The sequence below is a fragment of the Lagenorhynchus albirostris genome, chromosome 19 (genome assembly GCF_949774975.1).
Source record: "Lagenorhynchus albirostris chromosome 19, mLagAlb1.1, whole genome shotgun sequence".
Classification (NCBI taxonomy): Eukaryota; Metazoa; Chordata; class Mammalia; order Artiodactyla; family Delphinidae; genus Lagenorhynchus; species Lagenorhynchus albirostris.
In genome coordinates this window covers 52,986,355-53,010,037 of record NC_083113.1, presented here as the reverse complement: position 1 = coordinate 53,010,037, position 23,683 = coordinate 52,986,355, and the positions used below count along the sequence as shown (strand labels likewise).

The following is a 23,683-nucleotide window of genomic DNA, read 5'->3' as shown; positions in this document are numbered from 1 at the left end:
AGCTCAATAGCGAAATAATTGTACATATTTTGTTTTGATCTTGACATCAGTGTAAGTGCTTATTAAATTTTACTCTTAGAATTGGTGCAGACTTCCAGTTAGATATTGCTTTTCTTTGTCATATATATTTTAGTCCTTTTTTTGTGGGGAGAGGTGGTCTGGAATGAATTTAAAGTTTGGGTAATTAACTTTTCAGCATCTGTTAAGAGCATCTCATTTTTTTCTTTGACCAATTAATGTGAAACTTCCTCTTAGTAGACTTTTAAATTTAACCATTCTGTCACTTTTAGATATTTTATCCTTTAAATATATTACTCCTTCTGTTTTTTAGTTCTATATAAAATGCTTACATCATATTGATCAGTGAAATTGTTATATATATTTTATTGTTATGCTGTCTTTTATAAGTTTTCATGAAGGCAATGATAGATTTGTTCAGTGGATTTCAAAGCATTCCATTTTTTCTCTCTGCACCAAAATCATTTCTGTACTGTGGGAACTACCTATTTCTTCAACATTGGTAAGATTCCTGAGTAAACCTATTACAGGGTAGACCCTTTTCTTAAAAAATTATTTAATAACTATCCATTTTTTCCTAGAGTTGTTATTCTGTTCAGATGTTTAACTTTAATAACTGTATCTGCTTATTTCCTGGTTATTGGTCTGTTTATACTTTCATCTTCTGAGTCATTTTTGCTAATGCACATATTATTTCATAGTAAGCGTTTCACCTGTTTTCGAACTTTTCAGCATGTTAGAAGACATGGTATTATATGCATTTATTTTACATCTGTTATATTCTCATTTCATTTATGATTCATTTTATTTGTATTTTCTCTATTTTTCCTTCAGTGGGATTTACCAGAAAATTTATCTGTTTTATTGCCTTGCCTCAAAAATCAGTTCTTGTAATGTGCTGTTTTGATTCCCTTCTGATTTCCTTTACTGTATATTTTTCAGATATTTTCTTAGTGGTTTTTTGAGATTTACCATTAACATCCTAAGTGTATAGCAGTCTACTGGATTGATATCAGTGCAGCTGCAATATTGTACAAAACTCTGCTTGTATATACCTCCCTTCCCTTTCCCCCATTTATGTTTTCATTATCACGGATTACATCTTTATATATTCTATACTCATCAATATACATTTATAATTATTGCTTTATGCATTTTTCTTTTATGTCATATAGGAAATGTACAGAAGTAGTTGCACATCAGAAATACAGTAGTGCTGGCTTTTATATTACCTATGTGGTTAACATTTCTGGAGTTCTTTAATCTTCATGTTGCTTCAGGTTATTATGTTGTATCCTTTCATTTCAGCCTAAAGGACTCCCTGTAGCATTTCCTGTAAAGCAAGTCTACTAATAATATTATTACCTGAGTTTCTGTTTACCTGGGAATAACATAATTTCTCCTTCAATTTTAAAGGGTAGTTTTGCCAGATGTAGAATTTTTCACCAAATTTAAAAAACTGAATGATTTACAGTGATTCAGGTGTACAGCAAAGTGATTCAATTATTTATTCAATATATGTATATATATATTCTTTTTCAGATTCTTTTCCATTATAGGTTATTACAAGATACTGAATATAGTTCCCTGTGCCATACAGTAGGTCCTTGTTGTTTATCTGTTTTATATATGGTAATGTGTATATGTTAATCCAAACTCCTAATTTATCCCTCCCTCCCTTTCCCTTTTGGTAACCATAAGTTTTTCTATGTCTATTTCTGTTTTGTAAATAAGTTCATTTGTATCATTTTTTTTAGATTCCACATATAAGTGATATCATATATTTGTCTTTCCCTATCTGACTTACTTCACTTAGTACTATAATCTCTAGGTCCATCCATCTTCCTGCAAATGGCAATATTTCATTCTTTTTACAGCTGAGTAATAATCCACTGTATATATATATACCACATCTTCTTTATCCATTTGTCTGCTGATGGGCACTTAGGTTGCTTGCATACCTTGGCAATTGAAAATAATGCTGCTATGAACATTGGGGTGCATGTATATTCAGATGTAAATTTTTGGTTGACAGTTTTTTCTTTTAGCACTTTCACTCTTTTTTTTTTTTTTTTTTTTTGCGGTACGCGGGCCCCTCACTGTTGTGGCCTCTCCCGTTGTGGAGCACAGGCTCCGGACGCGCAGGATCAGCGGCCATGGCTCACGGGCCTAGCTGCTCCGCGGCATGTGGAATCTTCCTGGACCGGGGCACGAACCTGTGTCCCCTGCATCGGCAGGCGGACTCTCAACCACTGCACCACCAGGGAAGCCCTTTTAGCACTTTAAATGTGCTGCCTTCTGGCCTCCATGGTTTCTGATTGGAAATTGACTGTTAATTCTATTGAGGATCCCTTGTATGTGATGAATCGTTTTGCTTGCTGCTTTTAAGATCCTGTCTTTGAGTTTGTCTTTCAGTTGTTTGATTGTAATGTATCTCAGTGTTGACCTCTTTGAGCTTATCCTATTTTGAGTTTGTTGAGCTTCTCGAATATGTACACTTACATCTTTTATCAAATTTGGACAATTTTGGCCATTATTTCTTTAAATATTCTTTCTGCCCCTTTCTCTTTTTCCTTTTCTTCCAGAACGCCTATTATGTGTGTATGTTGTTACTCCTGACAGTGTCCCACAGGTCTCTTGGGCTCTGTTTATTTCCCTTTATTTTTTTCTTTCTGCTTCTCAGACTGGATAATTTTAATTGAACTATTTTCAAATTTGCCGATTCTTTCTTCTGCCTTTTCACATCTTTTATTGAAACTCTCTTGTGAATTTTTCATGTATGTTATTGTGATTTTTGTCTCCCAGATTTCTTTTGTTCCTTTTTATAATTTTCATTGCCTTATTGATGTTTTCTATTTGTTGAGACATTGTTGTCCTGGCTTACTTTAACTCTCTGTCCATGGTTTTCTGTAGCCCTTTGAGAATACTTAAGACAGTTAATTCAAAGCCTTTGTCTAGTAAGTCCAATGTCTTTCCTTCCTTAGGGGAAATTTCTGTTAATTTCTTCTGTGAATGGGCCATATTTCTTGTTTCTTTGAATGTTTCATAATTTCTTATTGAAGACTGGACAGTTTGAATATTATAATGTGGTAACTCTGGAAATTAAACTTTCCTCCCTTGTCAGGGTTTGTTCTTGTTGCCTGTTGTGGACTCTTGCTGTTTGTTTAGAGACTTTTCTAAACTGTTTTTTTAAAGTCTGTACTCTTTGTCATGTGTGGTCTATGAACTCTCTGTTCCTTTATCTTGTGTTAAGCTGGTTGTGACAGATTTCCTTGCATGCGAGGAGAAATAAATAAGGAAGTAAAGAATAGAAATGAAGGAAGGAAGAAAGGGAGGGAGGAAGGAAGGAAGGAAGGAAGCAAGCCTCCCTCTGGCTTTTCAGATTGGCTCTGTGTTGGGACATTCCTTCAGTGCTTAGCCAGGGCATTTACAAGTCTGCCTTAGTCTTCACTTCCTGCATGCACTAAGTTTAGAGATCAGCCAGAGGGGAAAGTTTTAGGGCCATCTTTTCTGGGCATGTATCCTGCCTTGGGCATGTATGTAGCTTTCCTGAATCCCCGAATTTCCCAAGGAAACTCTTCATCTTTTCTTCCCAGGCTTTTGGTGCGTCTATTGTTTTTCTCACTTGTATTCTTTTGTCCCATTGGGCAGGAGATTGTGCATTTGCATACATTGTTTTCAAAGAATGACTCTGCCTAGCTATTTTCCAACCTAAGTAAGTTTTGAGGAAAACAAAAACAAGTGCTTATGTCATTCCTCAGGTAGCCCCTAGACAAGTTAGAACAAACACAGTTCTTTGAGGAGAAGGATTGCTTTTCTTCCTCCAGAACCAAGGACCGTGGTTCCATACTGGGGATATGGGCTGCTTTATTCAAGACTGCTACTGAGTTGGGGAGTGGGTGGGGCAAGACTAAGTAAAAATGACAAAAAGCTTTCCTGCTGTTTTTGAGCTGTGTTTTTCTTGATTCCGCCTTCAGTTTGGTTGCTACAAACCTTGTTTTCCAGAATTCTAAAACAGTTGATTCTGATGTTTTTGCTTGATTTTTCATTGTTTCTGTAGAGAAACAAACCCTTGGAGCTGCCTACTCTGCCATTTTTCCTCTTTATTTCAAAAATCAGTTTTTGAATGTCAGTGAGTTCAGCTTTTTTACATTTTCTAGTTTGTTAATTTCTGCTTTGATATTTATTCTTTCCTCTTTCTGCCCAAGAGTATTTGTTTTCTTTTACTGCTTATGAGGGTAGATGTTTTAACTTCTTCCTTCCTTCTTTATTTCTGCCTCCCAACTATTTGACTGTGTGTATACTCATTTTTTGATATTTGAAAAAATGTTATTGCAGTTTTTTCTTAGCTCGTTATTTGATGGTTACTTAGGGTCGTTTGTTCATTTATAAGTGGTTGGGATTTATTTTTAAATTGTGTTATCTAGTATTATAGCATTGTATGTATTTAGAAATCACAGTCTGTAAAATATCTCTTTTTTTGCATTCATTAGGGATTATTTTCCTCTTACATTTTCGTATTTAATCAATTTTTATAAGTGTTCCATGGATGATTTTCTTGAAATTTTGTAGAGTTTCTTTTCTTTACAAATTATGCAGTTAAAATTTGTGTTCGTACAAATATATGTAATATTTACTTGATCAACCATCATATTTATATGTCAGATTCTTTATATCCATATTTTTCATCTGCTTGATGTGTCTCAGTCTGAAAGTATTGAGTTTAAGTATTCAGTTCAAATTGTTTCTACCAATTTTCTGTTGAATTTTTAAAAGTTACTTTTGGGTCTGTTATTTGATACAGAAAAGTTCATAACTATTACGTATTTAGTGAGTATTTTTTAATTAAAAAATTTCCTTTCCTATTTAATGCATTTTTGCTCCTCAAATTTTACTTTGATACTCTTTACAAAATTTGATCCTGCCTGATATATTTTTGTTCTTTCTCTTATTTTTTATTACTAAGCAAATAAGTATATAATGAGTACCTGGAATTGTTAGGTTTTATGATTGCTGTTCCCATTATTCACATGCTTTTTTTTTAAAGTTTTTGCATAACCTGCAATTGTATGTTAAAAAAAACTTGAAATAATTATGTATTTTCAGAAGAGTTATATAGTACAAAGTTTCCATATACCCCTTAGCCAGTTTTCATGATTATTTACATCTTACACCATGTACATTTATAAAAACTAAGAAATTAACATTGGTGCTACTCTGTAAACTAACCTACATACTTTATTAGGATTTCACCAGTGTTTCCACGAACATCCTTTTCTGTTTCAGGATCCAGTCCAGGATACCACATTGCATTTAGTTACTGCTCTTCCTCAGTCACCTCCAATCTAAGGCCATATCTTGGTCTCCTTGTATTTTGTGACTTGATACTTTTCCAGTGTACTGGTCAAGTATTTTGTAGACTGTCCTTCAATTTGGGTTTGTCTGATGTGTAATCAATAGGTTATGGGTTTGGGGGATTATACCACAAAGGGGAAGTGTGCTTCTCAGTGAATCAGATCAGAGTATACATGCCAGCAACACGATTTATGCAGGTGATGTAACCTTGATCACTGGTGTGGGCCAGGTTTCTGCACCGTACAGGTACTCTTTTTTTCCTTTGCATACTCTGTTTGTTAGAAAGGGGTCATTAAGTCCAGTCACTTAAGGGGAGAGGAATTAAGCTGCACCTCCTAAAGGGAAGAGGATCGATTGGTGGGCATCTGTTCAAACGACCATGATAGTTCATAAATATGTCGGGGGAGATATTTTCAGGCTATGCAAATATCCTCTTTCTCTTTAAAGTTTTACCGACTAGTTTTAGCATCCATCTGTGGCTCTTGTCTGTAGCAGTTATTACTGTGGTGCTCTAATGGTGATTTTTCTATTTCCCTTATTCTTTTTACATTTGTTATTTGGAATTCAGCCCTAAGGAATATTTGTCCCTTCTCCCATTTGTTTATTTATTCCAGAGTCAGCAAGCTTTTTCTGTAATGGACCATACAGCAAATATTTTAGTTTTTGTGGACCATACAGTCTCTGTTACACAACTGACTCTGATAGCGTGAAGCACCATAGATGATACATAAATGAATGGGCGTGGTGTGTTCCAATGAATCTTTATTCTTAAAAACAGACACTGGGCCAGATTTGGCCTGCAGGCCAACTTCTGATAATTAATTCCTTTATTTATATCAGGTGAACTCATGGGTATTTATTTTATTCTTTAGGTTATACATGTATAACCTATTTATTATTCAAATTATTCCAGCTTTGGCCACTGGGACCTCTTCCAGTTGGCTCCTTTGGCATTCCACTGCCATCATTTGGGGTTGATTGGTTGAACATTTCTTACTTTCTGGCATTATGAGATCCTCCAGGCTCATTTTTTTAATGGGTTAGTTTATGTTTTGTCCTTTAACCAACGAAATGTCTTCCTCCTTCCTTCCCAACTGAAGGTCCACTTGACTGGTTTTAGAATTCTTAAGTTTACAATATTTATGTTTTCAACTTCTGTACTATTTTGCATGGGGGAAGGTTGGGGTGTGAGGTAGGGAGTTTAATTTTTTGAAATTAAGTTTTGCAAGAATAGAAATAAAGTTGATTTATTCTCAACCTTTGCTTCCGCCATCAGAGATCTTTTTTTGACCTACAGACTCAAGGTACAGAGATCTCTTCTGTTATGCTTTATTAATGTTCTTGTCCCATTTTGATTTTTTTCCCTTTGTCAGACTTACATTGCTTGGGTCTCTGTTAACCCTCCTGGATGCCTACACTCATTTTCCTTAATGTTTTCTTTAAAAATCTCTGTGTCCTTTTCTTCTGCATTCTTGGAGAGCTCTTCAAGTATGTCATATACATCACTGATTTCATTTTGTGTGTGTTGGCTCTGTCCTTTCCTGGTTCCAATGGGAATTTTATTTCTTTGCCTGTGTTTTTTTTTTTTTTTTCTTTTTCCCCCTTTGGTTTCCTTACATCCTTTCTTATATAAATGGGTCTACTTTCAATTCAGTTCCCTACTCAACCTATTTATTTCATTTCATCATTTATCTTTTTTTCCTCTCTCTATCTTTTAAAAACAGAGGCCATATTTTCTGTAGTCTTTGAAAACATGACACAAATGCTATCCAAAAATGTATAGTAGTACTTCTCTTAGTAGGATATTACAGAGAATTTTTACTTATGATCTTGTTCTGATGTATTTTAGAAGGTTTTTTTTTTCCATTTCTAATTTTATTGATGTGAGTCCTCTCCCTCTTCTTCTTGATGAGTCTGGCTAATGGTTTATCGATTTTGTTTATCTTCTGAAAGAACCAGCTTTTAGTTTTATTGATCTTTGCTGTTGTTTTCTTTGTTTCTATTTCATTTATTTCTTCTCTGATCTTTATGATTTCTTTCTTTCTACTAACTTTGGGTTTTGTTTGTTCTTCTTTCTCTAGTTCCTTTAGGTGTAACGTTAGATCGTTTATTTGAGATTTTTCTTGTTTCTTGAGGTAGGCTTGTATTGCTATAAACTTCCCTCTTAAAACTGCTTTTGCTGCATCCCATAGGCTTTGGATCATCGTGTTTTTGTTGTCATCTGTCTCTAGGTATTTTTTGATTTCCTCTTTGATTTCTTCAGTGATCTCTTGGTTATTTAGTAACGTATTGTTTAGCCGCCATGTGTTTGTGTTTTTTAGGGTTTTTTTTTCCTTGTAATTGATTTCTAATCTCATAGCCTTGTGGTCAGAAAAGATGCTTGGTATGATTGCAATTTTTAATAATTTTCTGAGGCTTGATTTGTGACCCAAGATGTGATTTATCCTGGAGAATATTCCATGTGCACTTGAGAAGAAAGTGTAATCTGCTGTTTTTGGACAGAATGTCCTATAAATATCAATTAAATCTATCTGGTCTATTGTGTCATTTAAAGCTTGTGTTTCATTATTAATTTTCTGTTTGGATGATCTGTCCATTGGTGTAAGGAAGGTGTTAAAGTCCCCCCATTATTATTGTGTTACTGTCAATTTCCTCTTTTATAGCTGTTAGCAGTTGCCTTATGTATTGAGGTGCTCCTATGTTGGGTGCATATATATTTATAATTGTTAAACCTTCTTATTGGATTGATCCCTTGATCATTATGTAGTGTCCTTCCTTGTCTGTTGTAACATTCTTTATTTTAAAGTCTATTTTATCTAATATGAGTATTGCTACTCTGGCTTTCTTTTGATTTCCATTGGCATGGAGTATCTTTTTCCATCCCCTCACTTTCAGTCTGTATGTGTCCCTAGGTCTGGAGTGGGTCTCTTGTAGACAGCATATATATGGGTCTTGTTTTTGTATCCATTCACTGAGCCTGTGTCTTTTGCTTGGAGCATTTAATCCATTCATGTTTAAGGTAATTATCAAAATGTATGTTACTATTACCATTTTCTTAATTGTTATGGGTTTGTTTTTGTAGGTCCTTTTCTTCTCTTGTGTTTCCCACTTAGAGAAGTTCCTTTAGCACTTGTTGTAAAGCTGGTTTGGTGGTGCTGAATTCTTTTAGTTTTTGTTTGTCTGTAAAGCTTTTGATTTCTCCATCGAATCTGAATGAGACCCTTGCCGGGTAGAGTAATATTGGTTGTAGGTTCTTCCCTTTCATCACTTTAAATATATCATGCCACTCCCTTTTGGCTTGTAGAGTTTCTGCTAAGAAATCAGCTGTTAATCTTATGGGAGTTCCCTTGTATGTTATTTGTCTTTTTCCCTTGCTGCTTTCAATAATTTTTCTTTGTCTTTAATTTTTGTCAATTTGATTACTATGTATCTCGGCGTGTTTCTCCTTGGGTTTATCCTGCCTGGGACTCTCTGTGCTTCCTGGACTTGGGTGGCTATTTCCTCTCCCATGTTAGGGAAGTTTTCAACTATAATCTCTTCAAATATTTTCTCAGGTCCTTTCCCTCTCTCTTCTCCTTATGGGACCCCTATAATGCGAATGTTGTTGCATTTAATGTTGTCCCAGAGGTCTCTTAGGCTGTCTTCATTTTTTTCATTCTTTTTTCTTTATTCTGTTCCACAGCAGTGAATTCCACCATTCTGTCTTCCAGATCACTTATCCGTTCTTCTGCCTCAGTTATTCTGCTATTGCTTCCTTCTAGTGTATTTTTCATTTCAGTTATTGAATTGTTCATCTCTGTTTGTTTGTTCTTTAATTCTTCTATGTGTTTGTTCTTTAATTCTTCTAGGTCTTTGTTAAACATTTCTTGCATCTTCTCGATCTTTGCCTCCATTCTTTTTCCGAGGTCCTGGATCATCTTCACTATTATTATTCTGAATTCTTTTTCTGGAAGGTTGCCTATCTCCACTTCATTTAGTTGTTTTCTGGGGTTTTATCTTGTTCCTTCATCTGGTACATAGCCCTCTGCCTTTTCATCTTGTCTGTCTTTCTGTGAATGTGGTTTTTGTTCCACAGGCTGCAGGACTGTAGTTCTTGCTTCTGCTCTGTTTTAGAAGTTTCTATAAATAAGTTACCAGTTTTTGTCTGTGTGCTCTTGATCAAACAGAAGTCTGTCTGGTTTAGTGTTTTCCAACAGAGTGGGTGTGGGAGTTCCTCTTGGTCCCCTCCTCACTTGGATGCTGCTGTGTTCCCCATTCAGTCCCTCACCCGATGCTAGCTTGAATTGCATGGCTCTGAGCCGAATTTCTTGGTCTGCAGCTGTATCCTTAGTATACTGTAGTTTGGCTGGACTGAGTGGGACGTGCCACGTCTTCTTACTGCCTTCTTCTCTGACTAGATAATCTGAAGCAACCACCATCTTCTAGACCTGAAACAGTCCATACCTGGTTGTCCCCAGAACTTGTCCCGTCTTTACTCTTCCTGAGGACTTCATACCCCAAGTCGTAAACATGGGAGCCTGTGCCTCTCTACCTCCAAGGAAGCTGTCCCAGGATGTTGAAAGGATGTAGAAAGAGAGGTCCTTGTGGGTGTGGGGTTTGAGGTCCAGAATCTGGGTAATGTCCAAGGATGGCTGCTCTGGTGTATGTGTGGGTAGACAGCAGTTGTGGACATCATCTTCCTTTATTCCTTTTTGGCCTTGTTCTTCGCATTCAGAGGTTAAGACATGTACTAGTAACCCAAAGTTTCTCATCCAATGCCATCTGGCGTGAGGGACCTTCCTTCCAGCGTCCAGAAAATCTTTGTTGATGATCCTGGATTCCCGAGCTATTGTCATTTTATATACTCTTTTGGTTTGATGGGAAGCTGGGATAGGGAATATGACTGATGATTAGTCTTTTTCCCTTTGAACGGATGGAGAATTGGAGCAGGAGGGGAGGGAGGCCCACATGACATGCTGGGAGACCCCAGGAGAGTCAAGCTCAGGAGGCTACTTTTTTTAAAAATTGAAGTATAGTTGATTTACAATGTTGTGTTAGTTTCAGGTGTACAACAAAGTGATTCAGTTATACATACATATATATATCTATTCTTTTTCAGATTCTTTTCCATTATAGGTTATTACAAGATATTGAATGTAGTTCCTTGTGCTATATAGTCGGACCTTGTTGTTTATCAATTTTATAACTAGTGGTGTGTATCTGCTAATGCCAGACCCCTAATTTATCCCCCCCTCCCCTTTCCCCTTTGGTAACCACAAGTTTGTTTTTTATGTCTGAGTCTGTTTCTGTTTTCTAAATAAGTTCATTTGTGTTATAGTTTTTAGATTCCACATATAGGTGATACCATATGATATTTGTCTTTCTCTGTGTGACTTACTTCACTTAGTATGATAGGTGAAGTCCATCCATGTTGCTGCAAATGGCATTATTTCATTTTTTATGGCTGAGTAATATTTCATTGTATATATTATATACCAACATATATATATATACACACCACATTTTCTTTATCCATTCATCTGTTGATGGACATTTGTTTCCATGTCTTGGCTATTGTAAATAGTGCAGCTATGAATATTGGGGTGCATGTATCATTTTGAATTAGAGTTTTCTTTGAGAGGCCACTTTCAAGCCATGTAAAGATGCTGTAGGTTTTCTGTGACCCGGCAGGAGTTGGGGGGAGCATCAGAAGTTGCACCTATGCCATCAGCCTCAGTCAGGTTGGGCTCACTGAACAAGAGTGGGGAGTGGAAATGGTGTCATCCTTGAAAGCATGGGGTCTGGAGCCAGGATGCATCAAACCAAGTCTTAACTCTCTGCTGCTTGTCAGAGGTGGGGTCTTGGCCAAGGTCCTTAATCCCTGGGCACCTCAGCTTTGTCCTTTATCAAAAAGAGAATAAAGTGACCTACCTCGTTCAGGTATTTTGAAGATTAAATGAGTTAACATGTATAATATTACATTACTGTGTAGGGATCACATAGGACAGTGGCTGGCATTTGGTAAATGCTGAGTGAATGTTAGGTGGTGGTGGTATTATTGGGTCACCTGCCAGTGAACAGCTGAGGAGGCTGTCCTGCTGCCTGGAAAGGCCTCTCACTGGTCCAAATTTTCTCCATCTCCGAAGGCCCCGTTCCTTCTCAAAGGAACCTCCCTGTCCATCCAATTTGAAGTAGCCATTCTTTCCCACGGCCCCTTTCTCTTCACCGTCAGACCCCTTTTCATAATTGTTATCACCTGTGACTTCGTGCACCCTCATTCAAGCGCTGTGTCCCCAGCAGCCTGTAGGTGCCATGCTGGCGGTCTGTGGGTTCACCATGGCCTGCGGTGCCTTGTGTACGGACACACATTACAGTGTTGGATGCAGGACTTCACGAAGCCGTCTCCTTCTTCAGTGCTTGTGGGCCACATGCTTGGCACCTTGCTTGCCTGGTTCTGGTGGCTTCCCACTGGTGAGGTGTAGCCAGGTGGCCAAGAACTTGGGCCGAGGAATCAGACGAACTAGGGTTCCAATCTTGGCTAACCACCTACTGACTGTGTGATAGAGGGAAACTTACCTAACTTCTCTGAGCCTCAACTTCCTCACCTGTCCGTGGTGAGAATACTGCCCAGTGGAAAGCTTATGAGTTCTTAACACAGTTCCTTGGACTTAGCATGTACCACTAAAGGTGACTGTCACCATCCTCATTCCTAACAAGACAGCCATCCACCTGTCATCGTGGCGCTGGTAATAATTGCCTCAATTTCCCTGCCCCCACCTGCAGTAGAGTCACATCTTGTGTTAGCGGGGATCACAGAGAGAACATGTTAATGAATGATTTGGTTGAACTCAAAGGAATTGTTCAGGGCCTCAGATTGCTTACCTTTGAATAGAGAAGGTGGCAGGTGTGTGAGCACACGCTTTTTTAATATCATTCACGCTTTCCTAGGTAACTACAGGAGAAGGGAATTGACCATTGTTTCCATTTGGAGGGCCTGAGCCTCAGGTAGTGCACGAGGCCTGTGCAGGTAGCGTGGGCGCAGGGCATCAAGAGCAGAGCTGCTAGCACCTGGGGGCCCAGGTCTCTGTTTTCAACAGGTGTGCGGAGTTGAGGACAGTGGCGGAGGTTGGGGGGAGCTTAAGGGAAAGACAGGATTTCCAGACAGAGAACGTTGCAGTCATTTAACATTCAAGTCCTAAATAATGTAGGCTTTTGTTATCAACAGAACAGACTAGAGTTCTGGTTCTATTTGAGGATCTCCCGAGAAGAAGAGGAAAAGAGGGTCAGAAAACCTGTGCAGGGATGTAAAGAAGGAGATCAGGCCCCAGGAGATGGCGCATTCAAAGTCTGGTGGGGTGTTTGGGGGCCAGCTCTCCTCTGAGCTCCTTGTGGGCATTTTCATCTTTCAGAAAAAGCAGTTGTTTTTCTGAAACTGAAAAAAACCCATTTTTTATAAAAGGTTTAAACGGTAGAAGAAATCATGTATATAAAATCACTTTTGTCACCTGAAGCTTTATATTTCTGAGAGCAATTCCACTCATGTCCTCGTAGTGCTTTGTGGTGTTCAAGGCACTTTACTTTCTCAATCACACCTTATTCCTTATTCCAGCAACCTTGCAGGAAGCCGCTATTATTATTATTATTACTATTTCTGTTTGACAGATGGGGACATTGAGTCCCAGAGAGGCTGGGCAACTTGCCCAGGGTCATGTGAATAGAAAGTGGAAGAGCCAGTAGTTTTTCCCCTGCATGTCAGGCCGTTAATAATCCTGTTAATACTGTTCATTGTTGGTATTGGGTTAATTTAAGTAGAAATGACTGTCAAGCCACCCAGTGGCTTTCTGGTTGGTACCAGAGGTGGAAGCAATGGCCTTTCTGTCCCTCATAAAGCCACTTGTGACTCAATCCTCCAGTAACTAGGAGGGAAGAAAACTAGCTCCTCCCCCAGTGCGGCCCCAAGCAGCCATGTAGACACTCCACCCTTGCTGACTGCCCCAGCTTCTCGAGCAGCCCTCCTCTGCACAGCCGCCTCCCACACTTGGAAGGACTTATCTAAGTAGGTGGACTCGACTCTGTCTTCTTCCCGGGGAGGAGTTGAGTGTCCTCAGGGGGGTCACGGTCTGCAGGGTGGAGACACATTATCTTTAGATACCACCCAGGTTTGTATTCACAGGAGGGTATGCAAGATTCAGTGACCTTTACTCTGGAATGCTAATCTCCTTATTTGTATATCCTCCACTATCACCCTACGAGGTAGGTGCTGTTATTTTCCCCTTGTTAGGTGAGTCATCTGAGGTTTAGTAACTTGCCCAGGAACACGTGGAGTGTCTACATGGCTCCTTGGGGCCACACTGGGGGAGGAGCTGGTTTTCCACTCTCCAGCCATCTGTTCATTCATCCATTCAGCCATCCATTTTTCCATCCATCCATGCATCTACCCATCCATCCACCTACCCACCTATCACTGTGTTGGCTGTTTGTCTAACATGGTTTTCTGCTTTATTCTGGGGAAGAAGGTTCTGCATTCTGGGAGCCAAGCACATGCTTTCTGAAGCTGGAGACCTCCGTGCCAACACGCATCCCTTAACTCATAGCCCTTAGACATTTCTGGGCTTCCTCCTGACACTCCTAGGTTGGTCTTCTCAGGGATGCTGCTATTTCCAGCAGTGCCATGTTGCTTGTTCACTTTCCTCCCTCCGTTAACTTGCAGAGGGTTTCCCCCTACAAAGTCCTACAAATGTGCAAAGCTGCAGGCTCCTCCAGAGACACTCCTGACTTTCCTGCAGCATTATCACAAATGAATACCCAGCTAGTCCCATTCCTTGATTCAGAGATTGGAAGTTGGATTCGTTTGGCATGATTTTACTTTTTCAAGCTATTATAGAGTTTGTGTGATACATCTAAAAATTATGTAATAAATCTAAAACAGATGTTTACAGAGCATTTTATAAGGAAAGAAATTTTCATAGAAACAGGCCAATTTGATTTCAGATGGATCAATTAAGGAAACAATTTAAATTGTCTATGAAGAAGCAGTATTATAAAGAGGCAATATGGCCTAGCTGTTTAGACATTTATTAAGTGCAAAGCAATGAAAGTCGTTTAATTATTTTGCATAGCTTCTGTTGTATATAGATCATTGGGAGATAATCTCACTTTTCAGAAATTTTTATTATGGAAAAATTTAGACACATAAAAATTCCAACATGCAGGCATAAACAGTTGTATAATGAACCCACATTTACCTATTACCCATCTTTAACAATTATCAACTATAACTGTAACTGCTTCTCCCCTCTCATATTGGTTTTTTTTCCATGAGTTTCGAGGGCATATTCCTCACTTATTACTTCATTTCATTGGGTCGAATTCCATCCTAGAAAAGTGTATTATCTTGACATTAAAATATAGTAAACTTTTGAATATAATTGTTTACTTTTTCATTGAAATTTAGCTCTTTTTTGGGTAGAGCACTGGAAATTTTCTGTCAATTTTTTTAATTAAAAATTTCACATGTATAGCAAAGTTGAGAGAATAATGAGTGAAGCCTCACTCACCCTTCCCCCCGATTCACCAGTTATTAGCCTTCGGACTGGCATTCTCTAAGTGTGTTTTTCCATGTCTTCTTGAAGATGAGAGATTTATTTACTTTTGAAGGTACATAGACAGGAGTTACATGGCTCGAAAAGCAGATATATGCTCAGATCTACCTCTGCCACCTCTTAGCCCTGCATTGTAGGCAGCTTGCGTCATACTTAATCCCTCATCTATCAAATCGGAGCATTAACAATGTACACCCTGTGGGGTTATGCAAGGTACATAATAGGCGCTCAAAAAATGTCACCCATCACCTTACCTCGCAGCTGTACCCCCTGTGTTGCAGCTGGGGGAGCCGAATAGGGGGATATTGGGCTTCATTGATTCGAGTCAGTTTTGGCCAATATGGAAGATTTTTATAGTTGAGAGAGAGTTGGTATGGCCTGATGGTTAAGAAAAAAAACTCGGGGTGAGAGTGGTTCAAATCCCAGCTCTGCTTTTACCAGCTTGGAGCTTGGTTGAGAGACAATCTCTCAGCCCCACTTCCCTCTCTGTAAAGTGCGGATAGGAAGAACACCTACTGCATCGGGTTGTTGTCTGGAGAAAATGAAATGGGACCATCCATGGCCAGCATTTAGTAGCGTCTGCCTCACACATGCCCAGCGAATATTACTAATCGTTAGTATCATTGTAAGTAAGGATACATTTAGAAGAGTGCCTATGATGGAAATGCTCAGTGTTACTTATTATTATGAGTAACGGTGAAAAACGCACACCAAATTGGTCTTTAAAAGTCTGATTCGACTTTGGTGCAATGAAAAGAATATAGATCTTCAGTGAACGCTTGCAATGCGATTTCGAGTAAGAGTAAGCCTTGGATGGACAGGTCCATGCAGCCAGGCAGGTGTGGCATCCTGCAGTTGTCATGGGAAACAACGATGGTTGTTGTTCACCGCCAGTTTCCTTCAGCGATGTCCTAAAACAAACCAGCCTTCTTGAAGACTCCTGGGAGGGTCAGCTTCCTGCCTCGGAAGCAGCTCGCCCCATGGCCAGGGCGGATGCATCTATCCCGAGGGCTCTGCGTTGTTCTTGTGTTCTGGGACTAATTTTTTTTTTCTTCTGTCTATCTCTGTTTCCTGATTCTCCTCTTGCATCCCAGGTTGAAAGGATTGTAGACAAGAGGAAGAACAAGAAGGGAAAATGGGAGTATCTGATCCGGTGGAAAGGCTACGGGAGCACGGAGGACACGTGGGAGCCCGAGCACCACCTGCTACACTGCGAGGAGTTCATTGATGAGTTCAACGGGCTGCACCTGGCCAAGGACAAGAGGCTCAAGTCGGGGAAGCAGTCCGGCGCCTCCAAGCTTCTGCGGGACGGCCGAGGCCCCTCGGTCGAGAAACTGTCCCACAGACCCTCGGAATCCGGCAAGAGCAAAGGGACTTCCCATAAACGGAAGCGGATCAACCCTTCCCTGTCCAAGCCGAAAAAAGGGTATCCGGCCAAGCCCCCTGCAGGCGGGGACAGGGCCACCAAGACGGTGTCTTACAGGACCACCCCCAGTGGCTTGCAAATAATGCCCCTGAAAAAGGCGCAGAATGGGATGGAAAACGGGGACGCCGGCTCCGAGAAGGAAGAGAGGCATTTTGGAAACGGGTCCCACCAGCCCGGCTTGGATTTGAATGACGTGGGTGAGCAGGACCTGGGCGACTGCCACGTGAGCCCCGCGGCGCTGGCGGAGAACGGACTCGGTACGTGGCTGGTCTTCCTCTCGGATGGGGCTTTGCGGGCAGCCTAGGGAAACACACTGCCCCCACCCCGGCCCTGACCCTCAGCCAGGCAGTAATTGTCCCTTTGTCTCTTTCACCTAGGGCACTGTGGGCTCGCTCACGTGCCTGCACTGGTTACAGACACCTATGCGTGGCGGGCGGGGTGGGGGGGGGGGGCGGGGCCGGGGCCCAGCCACTGATGCTCCAGCCAAGGCTTGTCCTGCGTCGGAAATCCCTGGTTGTGCTTAAAGGCACCCGAAGCCATGGTAACCGCTCTGGAGCCCCTGCTCTGAGGGCGGCTCAGAGTCTTCACCCATCAGGACCCGAGACTCATGTCCCCACAGGACCAGTGCCTTTTGGAGGCCGCATGCACCTCCCAGAGCCCTTGCTTCCAGTCTCCTGCCCTCAGCGCTGTAGCCCGGAGAGGCGAGGTCTGGCCCAGGCTCTGCTGCTTCTCAGTTTGGACTTGGAATTCTCCCAACTGGTCCTTAAGCTGGAGCCTCCTGCCTCTCATCTCTCGCTAACATGCATGATCTGGCCCCATGTCTGTGTTAGGTCCTAAATGCTGCCCCGACCCCCTCCTAGGCCAGTTCTTTTGCTTTGTACCTTCTTGCCACCCCCCGCAAGCAACACAGCAAAGATTCAGGAATCCCTCCCTCTGACCAAGTCCCCACAAGCAAAATTAAGGAAAGAGGAGGCGATGACCCAGGTAATTCAAGCTCCCAAATCTGACATCTCCTCAACAGAGTGCTCAGTGGCTGAGTCTCCCAGGTGAGCCGTCTGCACCTGTTACCTGTGTTCCTTCATTTCTCAGGTACCCGTGTGTCCACGTGGTGCATTTGTCTCTTTAGCTGCCAGAACTCTAAGCCTTGGGATGTCAGGAAATCCTGCTCGAGTGTGGACAACCCATGCCCAACAGAGTAGGGCCACCCGATGCCCTGGATGGAACCAGAGTGCGTGTGGGAATAGGGGTGCCGGGACGCAGGTGGGACGGGTTGGGAGAGTTTCCGGAAGGATGGGGTGACAGAGGCAGATGCACGTTAGAGGGGTGATGATTTCAGAGTTCAGGGTGCTCAGGGCGTGCCCGGCTGGGGAGAACGTGGCGTCTTTAGGCATTCTTGCCCGGGAATCTGAGCGATCCGCTTTGAGGTTCCTCTTTCTCCAGAGAGAGGAATTTCACCCAAACAGGATTTATTTAGCAGTCTCTGCCCCAGACTGACTCATGTTTCCGTCTGGGGATCCCTGATGCTGACATGACTCTGCCTGCTAACATACGGAAAAGCTGTTTGTTTTAAAAATCCATCTCTTGGGGAGGAGTGGGCTTGTGTAAATGAGTCCTGGCACAAACACTGGTGTTTGGCGTTCCCGTGACAGCAGCGGAGGGATTCCCTGTCTCTGGAAGGGGGGCTTGTGAGGCTCCTTGGGTGCAGGCTCAGGGAACTTGGGTGTGATTGCTGGCACCCCGGCCGGGAGCAGCCCTCTACCCTGCTCAAGATGTGGCTGCCCTGAGAGTGGGGGGATGGGAACGTGGGCGGGGAAGCGTGCTGACTCTAGCTGCCACACTGCAGGGCTGAGACAGAAGGCAGACCTGTAGAGAAGTTTCAGTGAAGGCATGCTTCTCCTTCCATGCCCTTTTCCAGAGCGGGGCAGGGCTGCTAGCTGTGCGCAACCTGTCCTTGGGCCTCATCGATACCGCCCGGTTCACGATCTGGTGATGGAGCATGGTTCCCCATGACCCGGGGAAACAGATGAGAATGAGCCTGCTGGCCTCAGTGGTGGCCTTGTTAACCTCGAGTGCTTCCCCAGGTCTTTCTTGTCTTTGATCTCTTCTTGGCCTCATTTTTTCCCGATGTTGAATGTTCTCTACTCCACTCGGGCCCATGCCTGGACGGAGGGGAGGAAGCCACCTGCCTCTCTTTTGTTTGGTTTTGGGTGTTCCCAAAGCGCCCTTTTGTTTAATCACATCCCACAATGTTGGTGTCCTTGAGGTTCTCATAAGCCTAAGGCAGTGGTTCTCAAATTCTTGTGTGTCAGATTCCTTGGCGCTTTGTTAAAATGCAAATCCTGTAGAATCTGATTTACTAAGTCTGGGGTGGAGCCCAGAAGATGGGTTTTTAACAAGCGCCCTAGGTGGCTCTCATGCATTTGGGGACCTGCTTTGTGGCAAAATGGGGTGATAATTACGTTTCACATCAGGTGTCAATTTAAGTCAATTCAATACTTCTTTTGTTCTTCCTGAGAGTTAATCACCACGCGAGGTGCTTGGAGTAAAGTAATAAAAAGATAGGTAAGGACTGCACCCTCTGAAACTTACAGTCTGCGCTCTGCTAGGTTGAGAGTGGGTGTCTCTGGGTCATTGTTGAGAAGACTCCTGAGGCTGACTGACTGGAAGGAGTAACACATATGTTACGTAGATGGTATGCCTTTCCGTATCTGCGTGACATCTTCTGTGGTCACTGGGGTGATAAATGCCCCAGCCCTGGTCAGCTTTTAACACTCTAGTTAGAAATAGCATGATATCCAGGTCTTGGAGTAACTGGGAAGAGGAAAAGACTGAGAATCCTTGCCAGAGAGAGAGAGAGAGAGAGAGAGGAGAGAAAGGTTTGGGGTTCTTGGAGAAGACCCAAGACAGAGGGGGTTGTGTCGTTCCAGAACTTGCCAGCCAGGGGTCAGAGGCATAGCCACGCACAGCATGACTCCACTTATGTTTTCAGGCCGAGGGAAGCCTTGATGCGGCCAGTGTCCATGCCCATGCAGACCCTGAATGTCTTCCTACCCCCCCTCCCCAGCCCCACCTTCTCTGACCACTGCCCCCAAGGAGCCAGATCCCAGTGGCACAAGGGTGAGGTAGCAGGGTTTTCAGCACGGAGGGGGCCTCATCTTTGCCTTGCAGAGGCGGACGGGGAGATCCTGGCTACGCTTTCCCAGCATTTGTTTTGGGGGTGGGCTGTTGCTTTTTATATGATTTCAACTCCTCTTTGGTGAATTAAGGTTCTGCATACAGAAAAGCAACTTATGTAACACGTTACTCATTTACTGCTGACTTCCCCGATCTGAGCTGTGGGAACAGGTGCTAAATTGGGGCTCCAGCGGGTGGTGCTTTGGTTTCAGACAGCATTTTCCCCAGCAATGTTTGTGAAGCGCGTGCAGCGACTCAGTGCCGCTTTTGCTTCTGATTCTTCTCCCATAATGACAAATGGCTCTGTGGTCCGGGTACCATCTGCCTCAGTATCCCTTCGGGAGCTTGTTAAAATTGGGCTCTACCCCAGTCAAATGAACCTCAGGGGGCAGGGTGTGGATTGTGTCTTTTAAATGCTGAATTTTAACTGCCATGATATATGCAGTAGTTCCCGCATAAGCGTTTGGTTGTAAGTGATGGGTGGTTCATAGATCCCATCCTTTGTTGGTAGATCGAGTTACTCCTTCGGTTTTAAGCTTGTAAGTGGGAGTGTGATTTAGTCCTTTAAACATTTAAAACCTGATATAATTTCTCCTTCTTGCAAATGCACTGTCTACCAGGCATCCCTCTCTCTCGCTTTTTTTTTTTTCCTAAAACAGACTGTTTCATCCATATAGAAAAACCGTTGGGTTAGTGAACTCCTGCTGTGGTCTGGTCTAGAACTGATTAGTTCTGTTTCATCAGAATAGGCCAAAGCATCAATATGTGACAGATTCAGATGAGCCTTTAACCTGTGGACACACCCCTGCCTAGGAGCAAACTCTGAGCCCCAGCGCAACACACAGACGCCCAGCGTTTTCCGAATTTCCATGAAGCCAGTGAGTTTCCACTTTGATGCTGACCCGGTGACCCCGTGTTCACATTTCCTCGAATTTTGAGAATCATCGTCCTTGTTTTCTGATGAGTGTTGTCTGTGGCCCAGGTGCTGCATCTCAGACACCGCCTGATTCAGTGTTTTCAGAATTGTTCCTATCACTGAGTGAGTCATCCCACACAAACGTGCAACACTTGCCATCGTCTCTCCATTGATCTTTTAAAATTATCTCGGCTTTCACTTCTCTCATGTTTGTTTATCTCCTCCTACTCACTCTATCAGCACGATGATCGTTTTCCTTTTATTGATCATCATGGAGTAACCATGTTTTAAAAGCACTTCAGAACGAAGCGTGAACATGGGAGATGCCCTATGACTTTCGAGAACCTCGTGCTCTCAGACATGGAGCCGGCATCAGAATCCACTGGCGGGTATGTTAAAACACAGATTACTGTGCCAACCCCCAGAGTTTCTGATTTAGTAGGTATGGAGCAGAGCCTGAAAATCTGCATTGCTAGCAAGTTCCCAGATGCCGCCGCTGCACCAGGGACCCTGCTTTCAGAACTGCTCGCTGCTCTAGACGAATAAGCACCAAGGTGGTTGGGACAAAAATGACAGACAGTGGTTGGGAACACCAGTTGGTGGTACTGGGGAGAGTTGAAGCCCTTTTGCTCTGGTCCTTGAGTTTGCATTCCTGAGAATTCGTAAGTTGAAAGTTTGTGAAATGAAGTTGTTAAGTGGAAGTCTTACTGCCTGGGAACTTCCCTGTTAGGCCTTGGAGTTTACAAAGTCCTTTGGTGACCCTCTCAGTCCTAACTGGTAGCTGTTAGGAGACTACCCATTTTTCGGAGGAGGAGACTGAAGTTACAAGGGTCCAGGTTGGGACTAGGAGAGAAACCCAGGCAGGTCGACTCCAGTGATGGTCCCTAGATCACTGCTCAGCTGGCTCCCAGGCAGTACAAGGCAGTTCCTGATCCCTGATAAAAATATGCCCTGACTGAACTCTGCTCGACGTTATGTGGCAGCCTGGATGCCGGGGAGGGGGGGAGTGTGGAGGAGAATGGATACATGCATATGTATGCCTGAGTCTCTTTGCTGTGCACCTGAAACTATCACAACATGGTTCATCAGCTATACTCCAATGTAAAATAAAATTGAAAAACAATATGCCCTGATTGGGGGACCCCCAGAGTGCTCGTGGGGCAGAAGCCACTTGGACTCACCCTCACTTCTTATTGATGGACAGATACAATTCTTCTAAGCCTGAGAAATTGAGATTAACTCTGTGCCATTCAATTTGAAAGCCAGGAGTAAATCGTCAATTTCATTAAAAAAATACAACTTAACAAAACGGACTCACAACTAGAAAACCTGAATAGGGCAATAACTCTTTTTTTTTTTAAGCATCTTTTTTGGAGTATAATTGCTTTACAATGGTGTGTTTCTGTTTCACAACAAAGTGAATCAGCTATACATATACGTATATCCTCATATCTCCTCCCTCTTGCATCTCCCTCCCACCCTCCCTATCCCACCCTTCTAGGTGGTCACAAAGCACCGAGCTGATCTCCCTGTGCTATGCAGCTGCTTCCCCCTAGCTATCTGTTTTACATTTGGTAGTGTATATAAGTCCATGCCACTCTCTAACTTTGTCACAGCTTACCCTTCCCCCTCCCCATGTCCTCAAGTCCATTCTCTACATCTGCGTCTTTATTCCTGTCCTGCCCCTAGGTTCTTCAGAACCACTTTATTTTTTTTTTCAGATTCCATATGTATGTGTTAGCATATGGTATTTATTTTTCTCTTCCTGACTTACTTCGCTCTGTATGACAGTCTCTAGGTCCATCCACCTCACTACAAATAACTCAATTTTGTTTCTTTTTATGGCTGAATAATATTCCATTGTATATATGTGCCACATCTTCTTTATCCATTCATCTGTTGATGGACACTTATGTTGCTTCCATGTCCTGGCTATTGTAAATAGAGCTGCAGTGAACATTGTGGTACATGACTCTTTCTGAATTATGGTTTTCTCAGGGTATATGCCCAGTAGTGGGATTGCTGGGTCATATGGTAGTTCCATTTTTAGTTTTTTAAGGAACCTCCATAGTGTCTGTATCAATTTACATTCCCACCAACAGTACAAGAGGGTTCCCTTTTCTCCACACCCTCTCTAGCATTTATTATTTGTAGATTTTTTGATGATGGCCATTCTGACCGGTATGAGGTGATACCTCATTGTAGTTTTGATTTGCATTTCTCTAATGATTAGTGATGTTGAGCATCCTTTCATGTGTTTGTTGGCAATCTGTATATGTTCTTTGGAGAAATGTCTGTTTAGGTCTTCTGCCCATTTTTGGATTGGGTTGTTTGTTTTTTTGTTATTGAGCTGCATGAGCTGCTTGTATATTTTGGAGATTAATCCTTTGTCAGTTGCTTCATTTGCAAATATTTTCTCCCATTCTGAGGGTTGTCTTTTCATCTGGTTTATTCTTTCCTCTGCTGTGCAAAAGCTTTGAAGTTTCATTAGGTCCCATTAGTTTATTTTTGTTTTAATTTCCATTTCTCTAGGAGGTGGATCAAAAAGGATCTTGCTGTGATTTATGTCATAGAGTGTTCTCCCTGTGTTTTCCTTTAAGAGTTTTATAGTGTCTGGCCTTATATTTAGGTCTCTAATCCATTTTGAGTTTATTTTTGTATCTGGTGTTAGGGAGTATTCTAATTTCATTCTTTTACATGTAGCTGTCCAGTTTTCCTAGCACCATTTATTGAAGAGGCTGTCTTTTCTCCATTGTATATTCTTGCCTCCTTTATCAAAGATAAGGTGACCATATGTGCGTGGGTTTATCTCTGGGCTTTCTATCCTGTTCCATTGATCTATCTTTCTGTTTTTGTGCCAGTACCATACTGTCTTGATTACTGTAGCTTTGTAGTATAGCCTGAAGTCCTGGAGCCTGATTCCTCCAACTCCGTTTTTCTTTCTCAAGATTGCTTTGGCTATTCAGGGTCTTTTGTGTTTCCATACAAATTGTGAATTTTTTTGTTCTAGTTCTGTGAAAAATGCCATTGATAGTTTGATAAGGATTGCATTGAATCTGTAGATTGCTTTGGGTAGTAGAGTCATTTTCACAGTGTTGATTCTTCCAATCCAAGAACATGGTATATCTCTCCATCTGTTTGTATCATCTTTAATTTCTTTCATCAGTGTCTTATAGTTTTCTGCATACAGGGCTTTTGTCTCCCTAGGTAGGT

General features: G+C 41.9%; 1 protein-coding gene across 1 annotated transcript in view; it reads left to right on the top strand.

Annotated features, from left to right (window-relative positions):
* Nucleotides 1-23,683, top strand: part of CDYL2 (chromodomain Y like 2) — a 182,393-nt gene that overhangs the window by 109,506 nt on the left and 49,204 nt on the right. The window contains exon 2 of the mRNA XM_060130786.1: nt 16,049-16,637. Coding sequence (XP_059986769.1) covers nt 16,049-16,637 — 589 coding nt within the window. The remainder of the gene's footprint in view (nt 1-16,048; nt 16,638-23,683) is intronic.